The following is an 18,504-nucleotide window of genomic DNA, read 5'->3' on the forward strand; positions in this document are numbered from 1 at the left end:
AAAGCAGCAATTTAAATCGAGTCGGGTGTTTTTGTGAAGCAAACTTCAGCGTGCCTACTGAATGGTCTGTATTTTCAAAAAGGAAACGCAAAACAGGAAGTTGTTTGTTGTGATGTGACATTCTGCCGGCAAAGATTAGAAAAATAAATAAATACATCGTTTTTTCTTTTTACTTTTTAGGAATGGCATACATATTTTCTAAAACATTTTCATATAAGAGAATCTCCTGTCTCTTGATATCTTTACTTTGCAAATGTGTCTGCTTTCTCACCCCCCCCCCCATTCTCAAAACCTGAAAAACTGTCCCGAAAACAAAATTGGTCTTGACCGTATACATCCCCATTAAGAAAATGTACTGATACCTTTAAATCCATTCAATTTTGAAAAAGACGACTTCCTCTCTGATAATTATGTAGCTTAAGAATGGGGCATCAGCTGCATGAACACTTGTGCACAAACCTAATTTGTAATGCTTGTGAGCAGACCAATTAATTAAGGAAAAAAATGTCTGTTATAAATTAGTTTATACAGAGAACTACACTTAGCTAGATATGCAAATTGAACTGTTTGATTGTGTAGCAGTGTAACAGGCCCAGATTTCAATCTGGGGTAAAAACTGCCTAATGAATTTACAATGGAGTGGCCACCTGGGGAAAGAACAATTCCTTTTCCAATTGCGCTTCATGATTACATTTATAAATGCCACTGTTTGCTGTGACAAGACATATCAGGGTAATACCATTCTCTCCTAGACCCATACAGGAGACCCCAGTTTATATTACATAGAAACACCTGTCCATATAGACTATTTTACTCAAAACACAACACTCACACACCAATAAAACATCTAATTCGCTTCCATTACTTCACATTTTGTTGCACTTTAAATAATGTAGGACATTCTCATTTCACTACTGATTAAAAGTCTTCTTCCTATTATGAGTAATTTGTAGTCTTTCAATTAGTCTACTTTTTTAAAATACCCAAACCTAGCACTGCCATTTATTTATTTTTGTATTTTATAATGATAAAACAACTTGAATGTATAGATTGCCCTGTGTAGACATGACTTCTAGATACACGTGGAACCAAACTGCAATTAGTTGATCAGTTGATGATGAAAAACATGTTTTAGCATCGACTGGGATGTTTCCATCTAGTGTCTTTTGTTTTTCTTTACATCTTTGCATAGCAATTAATCAAGCCATTGTACAACAGTGTGCAAGAGTAATAGATCACCCCCCTTCTTACTGGACTGTCTAGCTGTTTCTAATTCGATTGATGACTTTAATAAGCTACACATGGTAAGAGAAAAAGAGGAGCATAAATGCATGTAACATGTAATGTGCCTGATGTGGGTCAACCTCACAAAAGTCATGGCATTATAGATCAGTGAAAGTACTGTATTTAAAGCCCATTGTTCTGTTCTTGGAAGAAGCTGATTTGGCAGAAATCCAGACTCTCAGAAGACAATGACTTCAAGCACTCTCCAAACAATGTCAAAGTGTGTTTTCAGTTTCTCATTTGTTCTATCCAGGATGTTAGCAAGAATATACCCATCGCTCTTCTCTAAAACAGCACTCTGACAATGGTACAAAAATATCTCCACAACTTGGGCAAACAACTGGATTTTTTTTACCTACCTTTTCAGCACTGACAAAACTCCAAACACAGTAGTGACCGTAATCTTGAATTGGTGAATGGCATTGGCCTCTTTAAAAAGGTATTGTGAATTTATCCCAGAGGAAGGTATCAAACTTTTACCTGCTGATAAAGACGAGCGATCGAAAACAATTGTACAGTATCAAAATTTATTGAGCTGATACAAAATTGATGGACTACATTTTGTTTGTATAAATCATGACCCCTCTGTGGTCTCCAAGCGAGAAAAAAAACATTCAGAGGGGCCACATGCAAAGCATTCAAAAATCCCACAATCGCCATCGCCTTCTGAATCATGCAACTGTCAATGGTTCCCTCAGCATGTAGGGGAATGAAACAGCCATTTGATGAGAGATGAATTAAAAAGAGAGAAACAGAAACCCGCCCCCAATTTATGTGACAAAGTAGGGGTGCCCATCTCTGGTCCAGCAGGTCTGCATTCCTGTAGGATTTTCAGGTCTTTATAGATTCACCATCTATTTTGCAGACTTAATTTCCGCTATTACGCGAAATAATGAATTCACTGAGGGAAGGGCAAAAGATAGAACACAGACCTGTAGACCAGGCATGGACAGTAGTAGTTCTAGAGAGCTGCAGTCCAGTAGGTCTTATAGGTCACCCTCAATAAACCATTCATAAAGCGTCCGAACAAATCTAATCGTTCGAGCGGTTCCGTAAAATATTGTTCACAATTTTTCCGACATTTCCGATTCTGTGCCGGGAGGGTGGTAGTGTGGATAGGTTTGCATTCCCAGATGTGTCTACATCACATGATGGAAAACTCTAACCAGACTATAACTGGCCAAAGCCAAACTGTTCCCAAGTCCATCTATACCTGTTTATCAAGGGTGGCCTATAAAAGAAAAACACTGCGGAAATGCAACAATCCGCAAAATATGACTTATATTGTGATCAAAGACAAACGTAAAATTAATTGCTTTCTGTAATGCCATGTCTGCCCTACCCCCTACTTTTAATGTCTGGAAATGGCACTGAACTGAAGTTTACAAAAGGCACTACTTTAATTGGGTGAGGAGATTACCCTGTTATGCAGCATAATAGGCTAGACTTCCTAATCCTTTTGTGAATGCTGCAAGTTTTATTCCACATGTGTTTCCTGAAATGGAATTCAAAACCCCACCAATGTGTCGGTTGCAAAATAAAAACCCAGAAAAACAGGTCAAACGAAAATCTTTAAATCACTAAAGTACTTGTATACCTACTTTTTAAATGATACATGTATTTTCTGTGGGACAGAAACAAATGGGAAAAAAGTCGGTTAAACAGGTAGCTAGCTGTCAGGTCATTGCTCCGGCTCTCTGATCAAGCTAAGAAGAAACAGCTGACAGTGGCTTTACAAAATGCTCGCTCCCACACCCACAGCCCCCACCCCCAACCACTGCCGAAAAAGGAAAAGCCAAGTCTCTCCTCTCAAAATGTGGTACATTTCATAATGGAGCATAAAATCTACAGTCTTTTTCTGTGACCCCAGGGGCAGAGACTGCGTTTTCCTCAGGAGCTCTTATAGATCGTGTCCTCCTTTTCACCCCAACACACACACACACACACACACTCTCTCTCACACTCACACACTCACTAGTCTGAGCTAACATAGCTCTCCAATAGCAGCTTGCCAACCCAGGCACGCCGCTATACGAAGCAACAATATTTTTTCCACCACGATTTGGAAAGTTTCTTCATCTTATCCGGAGTCCGCTTTTTCATCTTCAGCTGCTGCTGTTGGCTGTCCGCGTGCTGAATGCTGGCCACGATGGCGGCATCAAACACTTCCTTGAGGTTCTTCTGGGTGAGGGCCGAGCATTCCATGTAGGACACGGCCTTGATCTCCTGGCAGCACGCCCGCGCCTCCTCCTCGTCCACCGGCTTCTCCTTGTACTTGGCCAGCTCGATGAGCACCTTCACGTCCTCCCGCAGGTCACACTGCGTGCCCACCAGCACCACGGGCGCCCGGGGGCAGTGCCGGCGGATCTCGGGGACCCATTTCTCCGACACGTTCTGGAAGGAGGACGGGCACACCACGCTGAAGCACAGCAGGAAGATGTCTGTGTTGGTGTAGCAGAGGGGGCGCAGTTTGTCGAATTCATCCTGCCGGGGACGAAAGATGTTCAGATGGTTACCCACAATGCACGAGAAGCAAGAAGCAAGGAGGTGTGTTAGAGAAACGGGTTGTGAATGTTTGTTTTTTCTTCCTGGCAGATTTGATAGGTCATAAAAAGAGTTAACTAATTTTATAACTATATCATATCATATTGTCTCCCAACTGACTGTATAAGACTAGCAAAGGTAGAAGGTTTTAAGGATACAGGATGTGAACTTTAGACTGATGTGGATGCCCTATAGTTGACATATATAATAAAGATAATGTACTTTCACACCCGCATTTTTTGAACCCATCCTGAAATGACCCAAATGTGATATCCGTACATCCACCCTTTCCCTATTTATTATATTTGAGTCCAAGTCATTACATCGACTCCAGAAAGTTAAGCTATGTCAATACACTTCCCTGCTGTCTCTTTCCAACGTCCTGCTGCTCCGAAATGTGTGGAATCTGTAGGACTGCTTGTTTCCTACAGTGAAACATTTCTCTTAATTTATAGGCTACATGTTCTCAGGTGCAAATGCATTTGCAGATGCTGCCGTTTGCCGATTGCACCAACTGGCAGAGAACTATCCTATTATCTCACACCTTTTTTTATACAGTAAGTGGCACATTTTGGAACAATGCAGTGCTATCCTTTGCTTTTCAACTTCCAATGAATCTTTCTATTGTTAACACCCTGGTATATTTTTACACAAACAGTTTGAAATCTAACTAAATAAAAAGTGCAGTCAGAAGTTCTCAAAAATAGAGTGAATAGTATAATTAAAGAGAGAGACTTTACAGATACATTATTTTCAGTAGCTTGTTAAATATGTTTGGGTTCCCCGTCTTAAAAATATATTTCTGTGTTTTTATTTTGCAAACACAAAGCCTGTGGAAAATATCAGTTGTCATTTTTAAATATCATTTAAAAGTTACACAGTGTTCATTTACAAATTCAACTTGAAATGATTATGAAACTATTATATAAAAAAAGATTATAACACCCTTCACCTAAATTCGCTCATTAATCCGCACATACTTCCACTGCTGTCTGTAAAGGAACTGCAGAACGCAGACTGAATAATCATTTGAACCAGTCAATGCCAATTATTGTATCAGCACTTTTAGGCGAGTTGAAAAGCAGTGACATGTTTAGCATTCTCTACAAAGCACCAGATGCTCCAAACTATTTTTTAACTTGGCTTATTAGAAAACCTGCTTTTATCCTCTTCCGAAAAACTCATTGTTGGCAGGGGTAAGAGACCCAAAAACAACAACTTCATAACACCCTCAGAGGAAAACCGAAATTAAAAGCTCAGATACTCAAGCCAAGGTAATAAGAGAGACATTTATGTCTTAGAGGCAGGATATGATGCGTCTGGAAATTCGCTTTCCGCAGTGAGTGTTCCAATAGTCAGGTCTTTTTTTATTTTAATTTTTGTATTCAGTAATATTGAAGCAATCTATTTAGGACTAATATTTTTAACCTCTCATGTCTTCTGTATGACTGCTGCCACTTAGTTAAACAGCTTATATCAGCGATTCTAGTCTTCAGTAAAGTGTCACTTGAAGATGCTTTATTGTTTTTGTGGTAATCCATTTCTATGAATCTGTTTTTAAGGGGCAGAATGCTCATTTTAAGGTGATGTCATTGTATGGGGAGCAGTGACCGAAAGGCTATTCCTTCTACTCTACTCATATAGCTCAGGCTCCGAGATGGTGACTCAACTTTAGGAGGAGACAAATGCTGACATTGCTTCAGGGGATTGGCAACATAGATTTGACAGTTCGCAGAAGAGGGCAGAGGCGGCGCAAATGAAATGCAATGTCGACAACTTGCAAAGCACGGCCTGCAAATGAGGTGTATGTGCAGAACCGATAACAAATGATTGGGGCTGATGCAGATGAGGCCGGCTGTGATAAGGACCTAGGTGTTAATGTTGACTCATCACTGTTCTCACCCTGACAATGTGAGGGAAGAGATTAAAAAAAAAAGGGTGTGTTTTGTTTTCCCAGCAGAGTGCATTGTATTCAAATCATGGGAGTTCATACTGAGACCACAGAAAACCTCCTGTGTGATCTCATTTGATTTTTTCAGCACTATCTTTGCATTATTTGCAGATAATTTAGATTGAGAATGATGGTTTCACAAATGCAAATGAGACTATATCCATTCACAGTAGGTATAGATCTGTGTATTTATTTATTTACCACAATTTAAATTCAAATTCATCAACACCCCAGATGGGATTAAAAAGTGTTTTTTGTGACCAAACACTGTTGTAATTGGCAGATTGTGTTTTTGTGTATATATATATATATATATATATATATATATATATATATATATATATATATAGTTCTGATGATTCTTATAAAATGTTGTACTCACAATTAATATACATCACCTACAACAGAATTGTGGGAAGCATTCACTCTTACACAGCTAAAAATGCAGTTCCTTGTGCAAAAGGTAATAATTTGGGAGGATGAGTTAAGCTGAATGGAAGATAATGAATGAATGAATTGATTAATTCACTGGGAAACTGCATCAGAGGCACGCGTTGTGGCAACCAGGAGAGACAGAGCTAGGCTGTAACTTAATACAGCACCTACTGTACAAACACAAGGAACAAGTTAACTAGAGGTCACGCAGACCCTCTTGCACACTTGGTCTCTGAGTTATTGATCCAACTGTCTGTGAGCGGTTTCTCGAAAGCTCCCCAAGGAATTGGGTTCCACCAAGTGAAGGGGGGACTTGTTTCAGGCACCTATGAATCTGCCTTTTCCAACACTTAATAGCTCCTTGTTTTCCCTGTGGTACTTCATTTTGTGGGCCGGCCCTCGACTCATAAAAGGTTATTTCCCCCCTAGAACTAAAACCAAGAGCAGGCAGCATGAGCTAAATTAAAGCCACAGAAGCCCAATAACTGAGGTGTTTCTCAGTCCACAATCTGTTTCTCCTTCAGTGATCGCCGAATCGACTCGAGCTTGTATTTTCAAAACTTTACAGAGAGTGCAGTATCCCCGTAGAGCAGTGGTTTAATCTCCTCTATGAACACCAGGGACCTTAATTAGAATGGTTAACAGCAATTTAGCTCCTCGTTGGCAATGTGGGACCAAATTACCTAAATGAAATCATTCTTGCAGATACTATCTATGCTAAATAGATTAAGAGCCCAACCTACACAAACACTAGGGAAAAGCCATCCAGTCTTTCAATATACATTTCTCAGGAACAGTTCTTCCATTGTACTCATTCAAATAGTCGCTGAATGAAATACAGTTTCAGTATCATTTTATTTATTTAACTAAGAGGCATCATCTAAATCAGCGGTTCTCAACCCCGGTCCTGGAGGAGCCCCTACCCTGCTGGTATTTGAACCAACTGAGCTCTCAGTTATTGATGAAGCTGCAATGTCTATTGTCTATAGAAATGTCCAGCCACAATTTATACATCCCCTTGTTACTAGAAACACTGTACCCGACCTGTAAACAGCCCAAGGACATAGTGGAAAGCTTTTGTTTTTAGAAACTGGTTATTTTCCTCTCTTTAGGTCCATTTGGCTCCAGTTTATAACTGAACTGCTAGTGGCTCTTGAGTTTGGGATTAAGGAAAGTGGTTGACCTTTCTTAGTTACTAACCTGGCCAGCTGTGTCACAGAGCTGAAGTTTCACAGGCTTCCCGTCCACAGCCACCACCGCTAGAGAAGAAAAACAGGAAGGATAACAGTGAATAGATAACACTTTCCATGGCTAATATGGGAGATTGTCCAGATTCGGCCGTCATTTTAACGACCTGGGGGCGCAAAGTAGGTCAGGCTCCCACACTGAGCCTCCCTCGAATTGGAGATCCGTCCTTTCCATTGCAACCAAACTGTAGATCTGGGCTGGACGAATAACACACCACTATATAGACACGCACACTGAAAATGAATCTTCCAGTTTGGAGACGATCCTTGCCTGTGATTAAGATTAGTCCCCCATTCATATTGCTAACAGAAATCAAAATTCAAGGCATTATTTTAAGAAGCTTACCACATTTGTACTAATGTACCCTACGGCGGGGGGACTCAAAATCAAATATGTAAGCATATTTAAGACTTAACTGTCTTACAGAGCAACCCCATTGCTTTATATGGCTTAATATAAATGAGGATATCATATGATATAGATCCAAATGACTGTTCTAAGTGAAAATGAAAGGGCTTGTTAGATGTATTTGTTTATTTAAGAAGCGTTTCATTTGGTTACAGTTGGACAGCTCATGAAATGGATAATGTCTTTAACTGAAAAGCTTTCGAGCAGTCAACTCTCTTGGGATTTCTTATGCAATAGGAAAGCTTGCACCAGATGGTTCAGTTTAGACATTTAAATGAAAAAGCTTATATTACAGAGAGCAGCTTTTACCCCTGCCCCTCTCAGGAAAGTCAATGTTCATCGCTGCAGACTCTCTGATCTCTCTATCGCAACTAGATTCAGCCCAAATGACTGCATGCATATTAAAGACGGGCTGATGCATGGTTTAAAAACTGTTACAGCAGACTATCCCACCCCAAGCCACATCAGCGTGTCTTACACATAGAGTCACTGAAAAGGGAGTTACCTGCAAAGTTATCAAACGCAGTGGGGATGTACTCCGTCGGGTATCCATTGGTGGTGTAGCTCACAACCAGACTGGTTTTACCCACGGCTCCATCGCCGACCAGGACGCACTTCACCTTGCGCTCCGCCGCCGATCCGGCCCGGCCCCTGGTCAGGTCCTTGCCCCGCAGCCTCCGAGGAGGGACCGGGGGCACCTCCGACACCCCGACCAGTTTGTACTCCGCCACTCCCTGCGGCGGCATCGCAGTCCGGCACCACAGAAGGCAACCTACGGTATTAATCCCGAGCCCCCGATCCCATTGCGTTCCCGTCTCCAGCTATCCGTGGGGGTTTCATGGGGAGCACCGTGCGCCTGGTCCCTCTCCCAGCTGCTTGGAAAAGAGGTTTTCTTTGGAACAAACGCAGCAGCGGCTGGTGATCGCAGCCCATTCAGAAGTGGCTGAAACAATCACAACAGTGGGAAATCCAGGCAGGCCAGTGTATGTTCAAGGACGAGGGGAAATGTAACCTATTGCAGATTCGGGTCCCTGCTGGATGTGACTGTATCACTCATGCTCCGATGCAGCTTTTCACTGTGTGGATCCCCCCCCCACACACACACACACACATCTACCCCAGCCTGGCCGTGCTACCCTCCAGCAGCATGACGTCATTGTAAACCTTTAACGAAAAGAAAAAAAGAAAAGAAAGCTTCATTGACCAATGGTGGTGCAAAGGCTGGGATCATTCACACCAAGCAGAAGACCGTGTGGGCTCATTGGCTGCAGTGCACATCACTCCAAATACAAATCGCAATGTGCTCACCATGCACGCCTTCTGGGTTGTCTTCCTCTTGACAAGTTGGAGGTTCACAAGGCTGGTGAGATTTGAATTGATTGCTGTGGAGATTCAAAGCACACTGACTCTTTTTTGCTTTAGGCTGAATTGATGTGCATGAATAAATAACATTAATGGACATGAACTATTCCAGTGGTTCTCAGTATACCCTGCCGGTGTCAATTGAACCCTTCTTTGAACCCTTAATGGAACTAATTTAATTACTTCATTTTAAATTGTTGTTTCCTTAATAAGATAAGCATTTCCTTATACAATGTTATACTTAACTTAAAACCCCTACTGTTAAAAAAAATATGAAAAGGCTCTAATTTAGGAAATCATTAGTTCAATTAAGGGTTCAATTAAGTAATTGAGAGCTCGTTTGGAAGAAAAACCACCAGGGGGTCCTCCAGGACCACGTTTGAGAACCAATTAACTATTCTATTGCAGATATTCAACTTTTAACAACCACTTCGTGCACTATAGGGCCACACCGTCACAGGATAAGCACTTGCACTATAATTAAGACCAGGTATCTGCCAAACAGGATTTAGCTGAAGGCACACATTCAGTCCACATGAGATTCATTAGAAGTGGACTTTCTTCATTGCTTCATTCATGGGAATTTCCAAGACACTGGGTAGTTTTTTGTCAACAGAGTGCATCTGTCCTGTAGTGTCTGGTCACTCCACTTGAACCCTATAGAGCTGGTCTGCACCGTCCTCCCTCAATCAGCTCCTGCAAGAGCCTCCATGTAAACACACCAAGCAAAAGGGTGGAGCAGACATGCTACACACAAAATCAATCACGGTTTCTTTCAAACACGGGGGGCTGTTTACCTATATCTTTACATCAAAGCCCGCTGCACCACCATGATTGTGAACAGGGGAAACTTCTGTTACTCTAATGACTAAATGACACTTTTATTTATTTGTTGTTTTCTGTTTAGTCATGCTCTTGCTGCTATTGCCTTAAACAAGAACAAATATAAACAATGACATAGCCGGAGATAAGATGTCATCCACATATGCTCCATATTTGTCAGTGGCCAGTTGACTGCACATGCACTTTGATGAATAGCTTATTTGTGGTACAAGGATGATATACAACTGTTGGTGAATATCCTCGTCAGTAACTGAATACTGAAATGAACACTATTTTGTTTTTAATTGAAACGAGATCACTGTTACAGTTGGTTTATATACTATTACAAAAAATCACTAAAACGTAAATCGATGGGGCCCTCTGGCGGTGTGTTTGTTATGCCATCAAACCCTATAGCTGGAGGGATGCGCTGTCTATAGACTTCAATGTGTGGTTAGTATGTTGTGCATACATCCTTTAAAACCACAGTTTATTAAATTCACTCATATTTTACAGTACATCACAATGTATTGTTCCAATATATAAAGATGTTCCCGATCTCTTATATATTTCTATAAACATATACAGACATATGTAGAAGGTGTCATTTAGGTGAACTAGCCCAATTATAAAACAGCCAATTAAATATCATATACCATACTGAACACGGTCATATATAATAACAATATAATAATCATTTCTCTACTCAATATTGTAATATAGGATGTGGTAGAAACACGCTGTGAGATTAGGGCGAACGCTGATTATTGTGGGTCTTAATTCGGGCCCCGATTAATTATGTCTATCAGTCAATTTGATAGTAAATCGATCCGCCCTTCCTTGCAGGACTGCGTGGGGCAACCACTGGCGCCAGTCAGGTGGCAGGGCTGCGCAGCTCTGTGCAGACATTGGTCGCGGTCTTGTAACGCAGATTTAGGCAGGTCTGCGCAGAGCTGCAGAATCCTACCGATCCCATTGGTGGAACTGCGGAAACCTGCGCAACACGAACGCAACAATCGGGCTGTTATTATGTAACAGTTGTGTGACAGCGATGATTGGCTCGTCCCGACCGATTCCCCGCCCCTCTAGTGTCGTCCCTCCAGGTGCGCCACACCCCCTCACAGGTGCATTGGCAGCATGGCGTTGTGTGTCCGCAGTTTATACTTTAAATAACTAACTAAATATAATGCCATGGGGAAATATTTAGATTGTAATTAATTATATTTGTGTGTACTTACCTATGCAGGAAATGTTAAAGCAGTATATCAATGGCTTGAGGTAGGTGTTGCTTTTTTCCTTGTCAAATTAGTTAATAGTTAAAATTCTTTATACTAATATATTATAAATGAGCACATCTTAATTGTGATTAGGAATGATTACGAATATTTGTCGGCTTATATACGTATTTTAGCTATTGTTTTGATGGGACACGTTTTAAATTACAAAATGGTATTAACGGGTAAAACAAGAACATAAAGTAACATTTTATTTCTATTTTAAAGGCAGATGGACCAGCTTTGTAATCCATTTATGAATTCGTATTTCGTATTTGGGGCTGTTCAATTTGTCGGTTGATGCTGAAATATGCGTAATATAGAGTTTAACATTATTGTAAAGCATGGATTATAATAGAGCTTTAATTGGAGAGGTTGGAATAAAAGTGCACAAGACCCCAACCAAGCAATGCGTGTTCTTCATAAATTGGATTTGGGTCTTTCACCTAACGTCGTTAAATATCTTTTATCTTTTTATATTTTTTGTCTGTTTCTAGGAAAGCTTAGCAGAGACCTTCCATTGCTCACGAATTTCACTGTTTTTCTCCGACAAATGACTCCGGTCAGGTATAATTGCCTAAATTGAACCAAAAGGTGTGCCAGGCTAACTTTAAAACGTACTGTAACAGATGCGATAGTGAAATACGAGAATGTCTGTGATTTAAATAGTTTATTTGGTTACATTTTTCTCTGATTTTGGTCTCCTTTGCGTAAAATGTGCATCCACACACTGGCTGCATCTGTGCGTGTAAATGATCTCCTAAATAACTGGTGTCTTGCTAAATGGTTAATATTTCCCCACTGAATTGTAAATGTGCCCTCAGCCTCAACTACCTTTGCTGTGACTCATGTCTACACAGAAAACAAGTGATGCATCCTACAGAAAAACGATCACTGGTGTTTTGTTAAAGCATCCATACAGCGCAAACCATTGTTTATTTAGCACCTGTGCTAGATTTGTGTCTCATGCGTTTTATTTTGCAGGACATCTGCAAATGTGGCTCTTCTCTGTCCTCCTCTCCTCCATGCAGCGAGTTTGTTCTGGATAGATCCCGTTGGTATGAGATCACCTTGTATAATTGTAATTAATGTAAGTTTCATGTGTGGATTTATTGTGGCAATTTCATGTAAAACCTCTGTACAGTATATTCGATTTAATAATTTGTCCTGTGTTTCTAACTTAATAAATGGATGTCATTTTGTATGCATGTCTTGATTCTTGGTATATTAGGTTTGAAGGTCGTGTTTGGTCTTTTATTGTGGGTGGAAAGTCTTCCTTAACGGGGGGGGGGGGGGGGGGGGGTGATTGTGGTCAACAAGAACTTGCATCTTTGAAGGAAACAGCCAGTCTATCTGAAGGCAAGAGGGGTGGTGTGGTGTGTTGAAACTACACCCACCAATCGCCCCTCTATACCAAGTTTTTTGGCAGGACAATCTGGAGCAAAGAAGGCAGCTTCTGCAGTTTTCAAGAAACAATGGATAGTGCACCCTTGTGGTCAATTGCACAAGGAGTTAAGAAAAACACCCATCCCATAGTTTCTTAAAAACTGTCTTTAATTGCACTCGGTTAGGATCATTCTCCTGCCAAGAAACCTCAAGGGTTCTCACTACAGCCATGAAGAAGCACAGGGAAGAAAGTAAAGCTTTGAAATTCTTGCAGTTTTATTGTACAACAACCATGATGATAAAACAGGCCAATAAAACAATGTTATAATGACTTAAGTGCATCTTACGTTGCCTGTGGACAAGATTAAGAAAATCGACACTACAGGGAAACACAAATCTCAACATGAACATTTACAATCGCAAATGACTCGCCAAGACATCGAAGCATTTCATCCGCTTGCTCCTATAGGATGAGTTCACAAGCTGGCCTTGACGGGGGGAGAAGAAAGGGAGACATTAGTGGACAGGAAACATAGAAAAAAAACTAAACAAATAGGGTAAAGTTATGAAGAATGCTTTTAAACTCTTAAAATCTAAAGCGTAGTGAGAAAAGTGTTCATAACGAGTAAATCAACAACTAAGAAGTCTGACCAGTATCAAGGAACAAAATATGATATCCTTACAGGCAAGAATCAGTCATTTTTAATCTACATAAAAGAACAGAGTTTGCACTAGTCTCCAGGATCCAGTTTGTTTAAACGAATTATCAAAAAGTGACAGCTAGCAATACATAATGATTACAAATGTATAAATCACCCTTCACTGAGAAATACAAATACGATGACCAGTACACCATCCATTTACATTAATTCGGAAATTAACTCTACAATTTAAGACTCATAACATTTAGTAAAATCTAAGCAATAATACGCTATAGCAATACAATACAAATAACGACCCACTTTCTTAACATCTCATAGCCATTGTAAACAGTCATACATAAATATATATAAAATCTACTTTATACATAGACAACAGGTGTCTCTACAGGGCGCTGTAATGGAATCACTACATTGTGAACAAATTTTACACTATCCATGAATGGTACTACATTCACTATGAACACAGCACATTTGTTCATAAAAGTGTTTATTTAAATGTATCGTGTATGATGTCACAAACCAGAGGGGTTTATGTAAAAAAACAAATGCCTTCAAATATACATATACGTTATAGACATTTTGAATCGTGTAAAATGTCATCATGATCATAATACTTTGCTATTTAGAATATAAGCATGACAATTGTAACAAATTATACCCAGTTCCAAACAATAAATGTGATTTTCTGACATAAATATGGACTCTGTTTTTAGGTGCAATGAGTTAATCAATACAACTGCAGCGTTCACGCTCATCCAATTATCTAATTAGAGACACAGATAAAGGAAACATTTTTTTACAGACGTTATTCAATTTCCATCCTGCCCATGTCCCAGTAAACACACAATATTGCGTAGAACAGTGGTTCTCAAACCTGGTCCTGGAGGAGCCAACCGAGCTCTCAATTAGTTAATTGAACCCTTAATTACCCTGAACTAATTTCCTAAATCAGAGCCTTATTATTTTTAACTATTTTTTAAGTATACAATTTGTAAGAAATATTAAGCAACCAACTTTTCATCAGTTACACAATTTAATCAAATTACTTAAATTAAGAGTTCAATTAAGTCATTGAGAGCTGGGTTGGAACGAACACCAGCAGGGTAGGTGGTACATGAAAACACATGAAAATAAACCCATTCATAAATCAGAAGGAAAGAACAAAAATCAAGTCTCCCTTTTAAAACACAGATTAATAATACAACACGTTTATATAAAGTATGTTAAGTACCATTACAAATATACAGGAGAACGCTTGCACGAATCCATGAAGAAAACTATGACCTAAATGCACTTTTATTTACATAGATTTAAATTAATTGGAAATAGCACAACGGAAAGAACTTGTAGCTATATTCGCTAGTTTTGTGTATAATGGACTGTGGTAAAATACTCCACATTTAATTAATGAACAAACATGTATTGGAAGTTGCAACAAGCAGAAAGTGCAAACATTTGGTTGCATCTTTGTAGTGCAACTCACCCCTAATTAAACTGGCTGAAGGGCTTACAATTAGTCCCACAAATAATATGAATTCAAATATACATTCCCTTGAAGTAATACATTAACATATGAAACCCCACCACTGATGGGGAATTCATATACATACGAAATAAAACAAACACATTTGTACTTACCAATGATTTATTGTTGATTAAGTAAGTAAGTAAGTTGAAGGAAGTAAAAAAACCAAAAACATTAACATCTCAAGTAAAATTAAAAATTCTAGCATTCAACTATTAAAACTAACAATTAAAATGGCTTTTTTTTAACGAAAAGGAACAACAAGGAGCGCAACGCCGCCATCTTCCCTCACCTGTCGGGGGCGGGGCCTATCACATACATATACGCCCCCTTTTAATTCAAGAAATCAGGGGAAATAAAAGTGATTCCGTCTAGTCGCGTCTGTAGAAACAGACAAAAAACATGTATTGTCGCATTTAAAAATGTAATCACATCATTTCCAGCTATCTAACGAAACTCTCGTCTAAATACGCTGGCATGATGGGCAAGACCAGAAATCCTGTGCTTGTTCATATATGATCGAAATGAGTGTATTTAAAGGCATGTACGCTTACATTGTTACAGCAAATATGTTATATAAAGAATTAAACAACTACGAAAGGAAAAATGAAGACAAACGGAACCTCTGTGCTCGGGTTCTTGTGCGCCGGGGACATTACAGGCCGGCGGACGGTCAGACGTGCCGGAACACGTGTGTTGTGTGGCTGGTTTGTGTTTGTGTGGGGAGTGACAGGCTCGAGTCTGGGATGGCGGAGGATCAGACCGACACCGGGGTTGTCCTTGGGTTTGTAGAAGGAGCAGAGCCCTGGCGGCTTCAGAGCCCCCAGTTCCCCAGCAAAGTTGGAGGAAAACCTGCGTGGCTGAGCCAGACGGACCTGCCTTCAGATCTCACCTGCGAACAGTGCCGTCGTCCCAGGGCGTTTCTGCTGCAAGTGTATGCGCCGATCGCCGGGCAGGACAGGAGCTTTCACAGGACACTTTTCATTTTTTGTTGTAAAACGCCAGCCTGCTACTCGCACAACGACAGCCGGTCTTTTAAAGGTACGCCAGCCATATGACATTACAAATGCAGATCATTTCCTTTTGATCTACTTTCTCATAAACATAATACAATTAATTATAGGCCGAATAATCTGTTTCATTACATGTTTTTACAATTGTTGTATTGTTCTGCTTATTATTACATAGTCATATAATTGAGTACCCTAAAAAGGGAAATACATTTTGTCCCCCATAAGCTGTCATTGATTTATAACTGGAATCCATATATATCTATATCTTTGATCTTTTCTTATCAGTGTATAGGAGTCAGCTACATAGGAAGAATGACTTCTACCCCTATGAGCCCCCTCCTGAGGCAGAGACAGAGGGAGATGGGTCCGGGGACTTTGTGCTGGGCTCTGGCCTGAAGCTGTGCCGGGTGTGTGGATGTCTGGGCACAAAGACCTGCTCCCGCTGCCACCACCCCAACTACTGCAGCAAGGAGCACCAGACACTGGACTGGAGGGCAGGACACAAGAAACAGTGCTCCAGTAACGGTAGGTAAAACCAATTAACAAGGATGGTCATGTCATGGATTGGAATGGAAGTGTAGTTCAACAACCACAGCACCTGTTCTTCAGTACTTCTTCGCACATCTCCCCCATTTTCAAATCTCAATCTAATCCTGCTTTCCATCCAGAGCTATCCAACGCTGACCTGGACCACGGGTTCCTGTTCCCCGAGTCCGAGTTGGTGACTGAGCCCGAGGAGCAGCCGGTCCAAGACACCGAAGTGCAAACCGAGCCGCCGGAAGAAAACGCGGAGAATCTAGAGTTCAGCCTTGCAGATGATGATACAGGGGGTAAGGGGGAGAAAGAGGGCAGCGTCCCACCCTGGTGGCTGAAGTTGTTGTCTACTGATGTGGAACACAGAAAGAGACGCACAAAAATCCCAGAAAGCCACTCACTGATGAGAGGAACCACATAGACCAGTAACACATTAAGATTATAGAGCAGTTCTGAAGCATTAAATCAATAAACGGTTCAATTTTAATTTGCTCACCACCAGCCTCCGAGTCATCAGTGCAGAAGGACTTGGAAGACATGGCCATGCATGAGACCGCGGACAGCAAAGTGATCGAGAGGTTTAAACAGAGGACTTCATTAGAACCTCATCAGGTAGGTCTTCCACCCTTCACATAAGTGGCTGAATAATATGATGCTTTGGTTTGGGCCTATAATCAGTGTCCATGCTCATCTAGTAGAAAGTACTTCTAAGATTTACTATATTCTGATACAAGAATTCATTAGACACAATCCAATTCTACCACAGTAAAGGCAACATAACACAATTGTCAATTAAGATGAGTGGAAGGTCATTTAACAACGTAAGCAATAGCTTTTTGATATTTTCCTCATTAGGTTTTGCGCTACTGCAGAAATGGCTCGCCACTGTGGGTCTCCGCTGAGCATCATCCGCAGGAAAACGACATCCCGCACTGCGTATGTGGAGCTAAACGAGTTTTTGAACTCCAGGTACGCATTTCTATAGGACCTTTTGTGCGAATTACAACACAAGATGCCATTGGGTCTGTTGGAAAACACTCGAGTACTAACTTTTTTTTGTGTTGTGGTTTGCGAGTTTTATCCAGCATTCAGTGAGCCTAACCACTTTTGTGACTGCCCAAAAAAGCTCTGCAGTGACCAGATATGAAACATCTGTTCCAACACATACTTTACACAGTGCATCTCACGTGATGTGTCTTCTGGTTTTGGACTTTTACAGGTGATGCCCCAGCTACTAAACCATCTGAAGGTGGATGCTCCCGGAGCCAGCATAGACTGGGGCACCCTGGCAGTCTACACGTGTGCACAAAGCTGTGACCAAGGCAACAGATACACGCCAGAGTTCCTCTGGAAGCAGGACTTCTCTGCAGATCATCGCTAATTTCACAAGGCCTGGAGAAGTGACACAGAATCAGATGACTAGTTAAATAATTCTATTAGGGGACATACCTGTTTTCACCTTTGCTGGAAATGAAGGCAACATTGACTGGAAACTTTCTCTGGCACACACATTACAAATTGTGTTCAGCCATGTATTACACAGGAAGTCATTTTAGTCCAAGGGTGCCACAACTCCAGTCCTGGTTTTTGTTGCAGCCCAAGCTTTTGGGTCCTTAATTTGTCTAAACAATTGACTGGATTAATTGAACACTTCTCTCCAGACCTTGGCATGAATGTTCTCTGGGTTCAATGTTTTGAATAAATCAACACATTGTATCATCTATAAAAATAAAATGACAGTTTTAGATGAGCCTATCTGAGTAAATAATGACTAATGAAGTTATTGGGATCACCTGTTGGAACAAAAACCAGCAGACGCTGCGCCCCCCCCAGGACTGGAGTCTGACACCCCTGTATACATTTTAGTTACAATAATCTCACTGACAATTATGATTAAGTAACTTGTACATTTGGAAAATAAAATACTTTTAAAGCCAGATTTGTCTAGCCTAATAAAAAGGAAAATGTCCTACTTTGTATTTTTGGGGGTTTAAAATGACCTGGTTAAAATAGCAGGTTAATGACCAGTTTTGGGAGAGCAATACACACATATACT

At 40.5% G+C, this 18,504-nt stretch overlaps 2 protein-coding genes and 1 long non-coding RNA gene across 3 annotated transcripts; 1 reads left to right on the forward strand and 2 right to left on the reverse strand.

Annotated features, from left to right (window-relative positions):
* Positions 1-1,794: 1,794 nt before the first annotated feature.
* rhoua (ras homolog family member Ua) lies at positions 1,795-9,006 on the reverse strand. The gene is made up of 3 exons (XM_066696657.1): positions 8,376-9,006; positions 7,415-7,473; positions 1,795-3,768 (listed from the first exon to the last, which is right to left on the reverse strand). The coding sequence occupies exons 1-3, from the start codon at positions 8,614-8,616 to the stop codon at positions 3,313-3,315; spliced, it is 756 nt and encodes a 251-aa protein (XP_066552754.1). The 5' UTR covers positions 8,617-9,006; the 3' UTR covers positions 1,795-3,312.
* Positions 9,007-12,966: 3,960 nt separating this feature from the next.
* LOC136719284 (uncharacterized) lies at positions 12,967-15,249 on the reverse strand. The gene is made up of 2 exons (XR_010805393.1): positions 15,015-15,249; positions 12,967-13,202 (listed from the first exon to the last, which is right to left on the reverse strand). It is a non-coding gene; the product is annotated as an uncharacterized LOC136719284 (long non-coding RNA).
* Positions 15,250-15,308: 59 nt separating this feature from the next.
* On the forward strand, positions 15,309-18,385 carry pdcd2 (programmed cell death 2). Its single transcript, XM_066697154.1, has 6 exons — positions 15,309-15,942; positions 16,200-16,439; positions 16,583-16,744; positions 16,951-17,060; positions 17,304-17,417; positions 17,668-18,385. The coding sequence occupies exons 1-6, from the start codon at positions 15,417-15,419 to the stop codon at positions 17,827-17,829; spliced, it is 1,314 nt and encodes a 437-aa protein (XP_066553251.1). The 5' UTR covers positions 15,309-15,416; the 3' UTR covers positions 17,830-18,385.
* The last annotated feature ends 119 nt before the right edge of the window (positions 18,386-18,504 follow it).

Source organism: Amia ocellicauda, chromosome 23 (assembly GCF_036373705.1).
Source record: "Amia ocellicauda isolate fAmiCal2 chromosome 23, fAmiCal2.hap1, whole genome shotgun sequence".
NCBI classification, from domain to species: Eukaryota; Metazoa; Chordata; class Actinopteri; order Amiiformes; family Amiidae; genus Amia; species Amia ocellicauda.

Bases quoted from the DNA above. Each gene is read 5' to 3' on its own strand.
- pdcd2 (XM_066697154.1), top strand. From the start codon at position 15,417: ATGATCGAAATGAGTGTATTTAAAGGCATGTACGCTTACATTGTTACA. The intron at 15,943-16,199 runs GTACGCCAGCCA...TTTTCTTATCAG, and splicing joins CGACAGCCGGTCTTTTAAAG to TGTATAGGAGTCAGCTACAT. The intron at 16,745-16,950 runs GTAAGGGGGAGA...GCTCACCACCAG, and splicing joins TGCAGATGATGATACAGGGG to CCTCCGAGTCATCAGTGCAG.
- rhoua (XM_066696657.1), bottom strand. From the start codon at position 8,616: ATGCCGCCGCAGGGAGTGGCGGAGTACAAACTGGTCGGGGTGTCGGAG. The intron at 7,474-8,375 runs GTAACTCCCTTT...TTTCTTCTCTAG, and splicing joins TGCGTTTGATAACTTTGCAG to CGGTGGTGGCTGTGGACGGG. The intron at 3,769-7,414 runs GTTAGTAACTAA...CGTCCCCGGCAG, and splicing joins TCTGTGACACAGCTGGCCAG to GATGAATTCGACAAACTGCG.